This window comes from Buceros rhinoceros, unplaced genomic scaffold, assembly GCF_000710305.1.
Source record: "Buceros rhinoceros silvestris isolate BGI_N320 unplaced genomic scaffold, ASM71030v1 scaffold19490, whole genome shotgun sequence".
Taxonomy (NCBI): domain Eukaryota; kingdom Metazoa; phylum Chordata; class Aves; order Bucerotiformes; family Bucerotidae; genus Buceros; species Buceros rhinoceros.
The window spans coordinates 13,428-22,866 of record NW_010388150.1 but is presented as its reverse complement, the minus strand read 5'-3'; the positions used below and the strand labels follow the sequence as shown (position 1 = coordinate 22,866).

Below are 9,439 nucleotides of genomic sequence, written 5' to 3'. Positions count from 1 at the left end.
AACAACCAGGACAAAATATAAAGCATAGGTACTGAGAGGGAGAAGAAAAGACAAGACAACTCAGAAAGAGACAGACAATTCAGAAATGCATTTTGTGTCTCTAATGAATTTACATGATACAAATGAATGCTAATACTAGATTATATTATTTACACAGAAGAATAATGTTATTTTAATGTTCTGTTTATGCTCACCTCACCTGTTTTCATCATGATTTTATATTTTGCATGATTTACTTTTTTTACTTACCCAAATTACCAGATTCCATAGTCATCTGAAGTAATCCATCAAGAGCACTGGAAAGAAGACCTCTACTGGATACTTTTAAGTGACTTAATACAACAGGCACACACTGGTATTCCAAAAATAAGGCCTTCCCTTCATCTGTCTTCAAGTCTACACGAAGGGAATCAAATGCCTGAGCCAGGAAATCCACTGAAAGATATCAGAATACAGGCAATAAAACTTATATAAACACTGTTCCATTAAGCAAGATGTGATCAATTATCTTGAGAGTTACTGTTAAATATATATGCTTAGAAGTTAAAGGGCTGAAAATACTAAATTTTATTTTTGTTTAAAGACATCCTCTGCCTGTTTTTAGTCCTTGACAATTTGTTGAGAGTGGAGAAAAAGACTAACTACAACTCATATGTTGAAGATAAATATGCTTAAAAATATAAAGCCCTTCTAATATCTTGCTTAAGAGGGAAGAAATTACAATCTTGCAGAGTTTGAGACAATGCTGGTTTCAACATCTGGGAAACTTCTTTTAAAGGAGTAAAGGGCTGATTTGTCTGAATAAGAGGAATTACTTTTATGAGAGCAACTACTCCCATTTCTTTCTATAGAAGGCTGTATTTTGCATACATTTTTACATACAACACAAATGTATTTACATACAATACAAATGTATTGTACATACATTTTACATACTCATACATTGTGACGTGCACTAAATTATACGAAGAATGTCAATTAAGTGAACCAATCTAATTTTCTTATTTTCCTGATGTCAAATCTTTTTCAGGATCTTGGAACAGCATTGATCATCTGGAATGCAGAAAATTAAGTACAAGTAAACAATTTATCCCATAGCAAAACTTTAACTACAGTGCCATCTGCTGGATACTGATATTTTGAAGAAAATGGAATATATGTTCAAACCAAATGTGCTTATTTATCACCAGATCATTAGTGTCATGTGGTCAGAGTGATCAAAATTCATATGCAGTGATATTTAACATATGTTTAACAATATATCACATTGTCCATGATATAGAAGCCAGTAGTGAAAAGCAACCATGAGAAGCTAAACTGATTCATCCTAATCAAGAGCATTGATCTGCTTAGGCTAAGTGTCTACAATAATTATTTTTTGTATTGTAATTCTTTTTGCATTGGTTTTATCAAACATTTCTAGAAATGTGAGTCTCCAATTAAGAATAATTATCATCCTTACAAAAATATTTTGACTAAAACAGTCCCCTCCAACAACTGAAACAATGTGTTTGTTCATTAGTGATGTCAGGGTGGTCTTCTACCATGTTTAGTGTGAATCCTGTGTTTAGCGTAAATACTCACAATATAAATACTGCACAGGTCAGTTAAGCATAAAGACATACTAATCTGCTTAACTATCTAACCCAGAAGGACGACTTCCATATACAAGAACATGGTTCATTATCTATAGATTTAAAATCTTTGGCATCCCTGTTCAGTGTCAATCAGGGTGCCAGAGACTGCAGCAATTTTTTGATGTGGATCTCTGCTGTCTAAGAAATGGTCCAAAATTCATAAAATATTTAATGCAAGAGACTGAAAAAAGTCAGATGCCAAAACAAGCATCTGATTCTGACGTTCTGGCATGATTTTTCAGGATTACCTTGAAAATTAACATCTCTGTAACCTGACTCCATCTCTTTGTGTTACTACCAGAGAGGATGTGTTACTAGTAAGGACATTTGAAAATACAAACCATTCTGAGAACAAAAGGTGGCAAAAATCATGGAATAATTTAGGTTGGAGTCTAGTCCAACCCTCCCGCCCAAAGCAGGACCATCTCTGAAGTTAAGTTAGACTGCTCAGTCATAACCCCACTGAACAATTATTTGCTATCAAAATTATCTGTGCTTTTAAAATATCTCAAAAAAGGAAAAAAAAGTTGTTAGTATCACAAAGAGTTGTAAAAGGGTTATAGATCCATTCACTCTTATGCTACCCTTGCAAAACTTATTCTTGCAGAAAATCACAGTTTTGCAGCACCATAGTTCCACTAAATTGCTCCAGGTAGGAAGTAATCACCTCTTACGCCTGCTCTTAATGGTATATAATCAGTGTTTTCTGCCTGACTTCCATAAAAAAGATATACAACACCTCTTGTTCCCTATTTCCCTCGAAGAGGCTTCCTAATTGAAGGCAGCAGTTAACAAATCAGCTGAGAGAACAGTTACTCTATTCCTTGAGAGATATTTTCCACAGTTTTTCCCCACCCTGTCCAGATACAATTTGATTTTTGTTAACTCGTAGTATCTTCTTCACAGCCTTTACCTTCTATCTCTCCCATGAGGCAGGGAAGACCCCACTTCCTCTATTGCCAACACAATTAAAGAGGTTTTATGTAGAGAATTCTACTTTACACTACTTTTATCATCATCATGGCTTGGCTTCGCGAACGAAGATTTGGGAAGGGTTTTTCCCATGATTACTGCAAGCGCGCTGATGGCTGAAAAGGCCAACGCACAGGGCTTTGCAAAAGTGAGTAAACCCTTCGGGCCTGCGCGGTGGATTTTTTAGGTGAGGCACAAGCGTGCGCGGAACTGGCTCCACCCTTTACACCTGAGGTTCATCTGCCAGGGCCTAGCGAGCTTGGACGGTGACAGCGAAGTCCTCAGGTCGTAGGTTTGGTTAGAGTATCCTTCTCTTAGGTGATGGATGCCTTACAAGGCTAAACGAGCTCCATCTGCCCGGGTTTGGAGTCAGAGCTGTCCTTCTCCTAGGATGGCTGCCCGAAGGCTAGTGAGCCCATCCTGCCCACGGACACACTTTGTCTGACCCGTCAGTTGAGACCTGTCTGGCTTGGGAGACCCCACCGGAGGCACATGCCACCACCAGCAGAGCTCTCAACCTCACAAGGGCACGCAAGCCCCTTCCCCATGGCAAGGGGGCTACTTTTATACATATCTGCTAATGTGAAAGGTTGATAGATCTGTGAACAAAGTGGAAATAAAAAAAACCCCTCACAGTGAAAGGAGTCACTCACGCTGTGATGCCCTCCTACACAACCCTCCTGATTCATTTTGGTTAACAAAAGGCAGAAGCTGAAAATGATGTATCTGTTTCACATACAATAATCCCCTAACAGGCATTGTAGGCTGTCTGGACTATATTGGTTAAGAGGATATCTGAATTCTTTTCCCAAATAAATAAATAAATAAATAATCAAGTTTTTATATAGTCAGAAGCTCAACTTGGTAATATGTGGCAATTATATTGTGTTTAGGATTCAGATGGGACCTATCAACTCTGCTGCTTTTATGCTGATGGACTCTTTTTGCATAGGCTAAAAAAAATTGCTTCACAGCAATCATTGAAACCATTATTGAATTAATTGAAAACTATTAAGTCAAAAGAGAAAGCTAATAATACAAGCCAAAATAAGACATTCTTTTGGATTATTCATCAAATCTGCAGATTTATGAGTTAAGAACCTTCAAGCATAGTTCAGATTATGTACTATTGCTGAATTTTTCAAAGAAGTCATATATAAATTAGAAATAGGTAAGAATTTTTTAAATGATCAAAGTTAATCTGTAAGTTAATTTTAAAATATCTCTATAAATCAGATTGATTGAAGGTTTTTCTTCTCTGGGTTCTGACAGAAACCCAAAAGGATAAGGAAAGAAAGCTTTAAAAAAAAATCTAAGTTGGTGCCTCTTCTCACTGTGTGCTCGACACTCAGAACTCACAAGAAACACTCCATTTTTGTCATCACTTCAAAGAAAATACTTTAATCTTTTCAGATCATATCTGTTTTCAAGAAGACCCTACTGAGAAGACTTGCCACAGCATCTTGAAAACTGCACACATGGAGTAACCTGTCATGATCTGAAACAGAAGTCACTATTATCAGATCTGTGTTATCTCCTGACACAACCTTGTTTGCTTTTGCCTTCTTAACAAGGTACATTACTACACCACATCAGTGTAGGAATTTTGGAAGATTTTGGTTAAAAAGTCCACTTTTCATGCTAGACAGGTGGCTTTGAAGTCTAAATAATTTCTACATAAACAGAACATAGTGACTTCATAAATGAGTCTATTTAACAGTGAAATCTCAAAGGACATTCGTATCAAGAACTGACAATTTCATGGAGTGGCATGGAATGGTAATGTTTTATGGATAGCCATTCGCAGTGCCAGACTTGGTAGAAGAGGAGAGCAGCAAAGAGGTAAAGGCTGGAGTATAAACTGTATACTAAACTTAAAACCAAGGGCAAAGCCATTTCAGGACATTTATTGTATCACAATTCAGTTTGATAATTACAATTCACTACACAAGTGGCTTTCTCTATGTGACTACAGATACATCAGAAATACCTATAAACATCAGATTTACCTACAAAGATAAATGCAGCAAAGCTGTAACTAGCTACGTCAGAAAAGAAACACTTGACACTGCAGCTGATCAGCCTTTCAGGGAATAGGTAACCTCCTAGCTTAAATGGGACAGTAAAATTCTAAAAGTGAGCAAAATCTGCAACTTCTGTCAGGTTATAAAAAAGGAGCTAGCCTTAGAGCTGTCATTCTATGCTGTTAAGATCTTGGAAATCCAATCACTGCTGTAGTGACAGTTTGACAGCATTACCAACATATGTTCTCCCCTTCTTCAGAAATGTTGATTTGTCTGAGAAGTCATCATAACACGTAACTTCCAACATGAAATGAGTAATAGCAAGATTCATACTTGTTTCCAGTATATTTTGCTTCAGTAGGTAGTAAGACTCATGTAAAAACTCTTTTCACTAATAAAGCATAATAGACTCTACAGTATCATTGAAATGTCTTTTCTCCAGGTACAGGACTGAAATAAATCAATAAATGTTAAAATCAGAACTTACCTTGTGTCACTGTTTTAAGCACAATTAATGTTGACAGAAACCTCAAAGGCATAGAGGAACTCTTAAAGAAAGCTGCTGATTTTGATATACTCTCTGTAGACTGTTCAGAACTGCATGGGTTTCTCTTACTTACTACGCCTTTGAAAATATCTTCACCAAGCCTTCTCATTGTTGATGTCATTGTTGCATGCTGTGTAAACATTAAAACACACTAAAATCCTGGGTACTATAGAGAGATACATATGTTCCTCTAGCAGTTAATTATTAAATAGCAAATGGTTTGACCATATATTGGAATTTAATCTGTACAGGAGATACAACTTTGAGTTCCAAAAGCAGTTGAACAACATCACCACGGTGCCTTATCAACACATGCTTCACAAGGTCAGTGAGGGCCCCTGATAAGCTGACATTATTTAAGTTGCCTCTAGTTCCAGAATAAGCTCAGCTTCAGTCAGCTCTATTTTATAAGACTGTCTGAAGTTATATCCTGTAAAAACATTTATAGAATCAAGGTCTAAACACAAACCTTAAGAACACTTTACAGGTAAGATCTATTATAAACCACACAGAAATATTACTTCAGAATCAAACTTCACAATACGCTAATTTAAAATAAGTTTCTTATTAGCACTAAACCAAACAGCTTACTACTCCATTGAATTTAAACTCAGGATAAAGTTTCCTAACTTTTGCTTTAGCAAAAGCACTATTGACAGCACTACATGTTACACTGAGCCTTCACAGTACGGCTTCTGTCTTTATTACACTGCTAACTATTTTCTTATAGCAGTCTACTCAAACGGAGGTCTTATCATTGAACACTGAGCGGAGAACAGAAAAATCAGAATTCCTTCACTGCTCTGCCACACACTTCCATCAATTTCAACAAATATCCTGCATAAAGTGAATCTAAAACCACTGCATTTTCTAGTGCAAAAGTTTTGCAAATACATATGTAAAAATATAATTTTTGAGATGCTTAGACATCACAACAGAGATCACATGAAATCTATACTTAGATACACAATGCAACATTTAAAATAAACTTGAAAAACAATTTATCTGTGGTAAAAACTACGGATTTGTTTTACCAAGACAGCAGAGTTTCTTTTATATATACCAACTGAAAATATCCACTCTTCATATGTATTTAAAACCCCAAATCCATTAATATCTTCTGCGAATTTAGTTTTTAAAAAAAAAGTACTGCAAGAGGATTACTTGTTTTACCTGAATATCAGTGTCTAGCTGTCTTATAGACCAGTAAATAAATTTAATCACAGGCAAGTGCAGTTTAGCATTCACATATGGCATCCACTGGAGTTGCTGGGCAACTATAGGTAAAAGCTGTGAAAATATACAGAAGTAAAATTACATGCAGTTTATGAAACTACTGCATAAGCTAACCATAAGTGAAAAACGAACAAACAAAATTCCCAATCTCCTTTTGGAGTTTAATAGATTACACATGCAAATACTCACTGGGCAGATCCAGCACAGGTAACAGAATTATACACATGCAGAGATTTTAAATTTTACAGAGGTTTACACACAAAAGTGGCGATACATGAAGTGAGCACAATCTCAGTAAATCCAATCCCAATGGCTACAAATCTTCAATATAATGAAGAAAAACAGTAAAAGAAGATTTTCTGAACACCTCATTGATTTCCAAACCTTGGTATCCCCAGAAAATCTCCTCTGCACAAGAAAGACATGAACCTGTTTGAGAGAGTCCACACAAGGGCCAAAAAACGACCAGAGGGATGGAGCACCTCTGCTATGAAGAAAGGCTGAGAGACTTGAGGTTGGAGAAGGCTCCAGGGAAACCATATTGCAGCCTTTCAGTACTTAAAGGGGGCCTTTAAGAAAGATGGGGACAGACTCTTTAGCAGGGCCTGTTGTGACAGAACAAGGGGTAATGATTTTAAACTAAAAGAGGGGAGATTTAGACTGGACATAAGGATGAAATTTTTTACAATGAGAATGGTGAAACACTGGCACAGGTTGCCCAGAAGGGTGGTACATGCCCCATTGCTGGAAACATTCCAGGTCAGGCTGGATGGGGTTCTGAGCAACCTGGTCTAGTTGAAGATGCCCCTGATCTCTGCAGGAGGGTTGGACTAGATGACCTTTAAAGGTCCCTTCCAACCCAAAGCATTCTACAATTAAAAGTACAGCATAGTATCACCTTTCATCAGTCATAAATTCAATATATCTAACACAGGGATAAAAACATTTTAAATTAGACATGTTCATCTCCTTAGAAAAAAGGAATTATGTTCACTATTACACATAAAACACAATACAAATTATCAACTGACAGAAGTGACTTGACTTATTAAAAGTTATTTTGATTTAATTACTGTACGCAAACTAAGTATAAAACAGGATGACCCATTATATTCTCAATAACATTTAAAAAAAAAACCCTAAATCTGAAAACATATTAACACAAACTCCTTTACCTTCATACACCTTTCCTGGGTGCAGGTTCTTTTGGTAGTCTGGGTAACCGGAAGTTTATGACTATCCTCTGTTTTTTCTTGTATTTTGCTAAGGTGCTGGTCTGAGATCCAATCCATAAGAGAAGTTAAGAGCTCGTAAACTTCTGAGTTCAATGGTTCCTATAATACATCCACAACATCAGACATCTATTTCATCTTTTGAGTTAATGATTTTTCTAAGTCAAAATAGTATAAGACTGAAATATATGAGAGTACATTAGTTCTGAAATCTTATGCATAATTTAAAGAATTATGAGTATATGCCTGATAAAATTTGGGAGGCAAGTTACTGTATTGGGAGTGTGTGGAAAATGTTATATTCAAAGAAATACTGATCTTGAAAAGGCCATGTGTGCTCTGTTGGGCCTTGTACCTAGGATTTGAGAAGTCTGTATGTTATTAATATAGCTTGTAACTTGCAAAATCTCTGGAAAAGGAAAACTGTATGAAGAACAAAGGGTGGAAGGTGGTGATCCTCAGGGGGAGACCACTGTACACTGAGGGGTCAGAAATCCACATCACAGTCATTCTGAGCAGGCACAGCCTGTGCTGTGCTCCACAGATCGATCAATCAGCTGCACTGTTTATCCTGTGCTTGGCCACAGGGTAAACTCAGACACCTCACCGCAACAGGAGCCTGCAGGCAGCTCCCACCTGGTACCGGTGATCACACCTCCTGCCTCGCCTTGCCTTTGTCTAAAAGAAGTGGTCAGCAAGAAGTTCTCCTTTGAATGTCCTTAACGAACAGGGTTGTTTTCTTGCAAGAATATTATATAATAGCTTGAATGGCCAAAAAGGAGGAGCTTCTCTCCATGGGCAGGACCTGTTCAGCATGCCCTGGGAAAAATTCACCTAGGCTCCGTGTGATGCTGCACAAACACACAGCTGCCAGCATCTGAAGGGACGTAATATTTACTTGCTATCTATATTCCTTCTCTTACTCTGTCTTATTAAAACAACTATTTCATTAAGCCATTTGTTGTCAGGCCTTTCTTACAGAGATCCAGAAAGAACCCTGCACCACCTCTCTCTCTCTCTTTCACACATCTTACTCCCCTCCCAACTGCAGAAGAAGTACTATTTGTATGGTTTCTGGGCATGCAAAAATATGCACAGAATTTTTTGTGCTTAGAAGAATGGTTATAAAAGGCTTGGGAAAAGATTTTCACATTTGGAATCATTCCATTTTATAATTCTGGCCAAATGCAAATTTTTAATGTCCTTTGCACGTGGAAATTCTTACTCTAGTGTGCTAGACCTCCTTTCCTTTATTTCATACAACCAACTGTTGCTAAAATTCAACTGCATTGTTAGAAAAAGAACAAAGTCTTTCTGAAATTGTCATTCTGTCCCTGTACTACACTGCAATGAAATACTCTACAGAAGGTATCCAGAGGTATCTGAAGACAGGCTAAAGGAACAGTTAACTGACTTCAAAAATTTTCTTGTATCTATCTTCAGATAACTGTTTTCTTCATCACTCAGAAACAGAGCTACTGATACTGTTTATATTTCACTTGCAACCAAAGTACACTAAAACCTATGTAAACAGAGAAATATGTTGGCTCTATATAGACAGCAGAGCTTTAAGACATCTGATGTACATTAATTAAGTAGGCATGAATATCTCTTTCCCATTTCACAGGTTAGCCTCTAGCTGGAGAAAATCATTACCAGTTAGGAGGACTTGCTACTAAATGGAACAACAGCAACAGAAAGCTTTTCATTAAGTCTGTAAGAAGATATTTTAAGGAAAACAAGGGGGTCATTTTGGAACTATGTATGAACACTGTGTTTATTCTCTTTCCC

The 9,439-nt window shown here is 36.9% G+C and overlaps 1 protein-coding gene across 1 annotated transcript in view; it reads right to left on the bottom strand.

The window, feature by feature from the left end:
* Nucleotides 1–249: 249 nt before the first annotated feature.
* The window catches only part of CCDC138 (coiled-coil domain containing 138), a gene marked incomplete at both ends in the record, with an annotated part of 20,925 nt that continues 11,735 nt past the window's right edge, over nt 250–9,439 (bottom strand). The window contains 4 exons of the mRNA XM_010145090.1: nt 250–435; nt 5,121–5,310; nt 6,354–6,470; nt 7,592–7,750. Of these exons, the coding sequence (XP_010143392.1) occupies nt 250–435; nt 5,121–5,310; nt 6,354–6,470; nt 7,592–7,750 (652 nt within the window). The remainder of the gene's footprint in view (nt 436–5,120; nt 5,311–6,353; nt 6,471–7,591; nt 7,751–9,439) is intronic.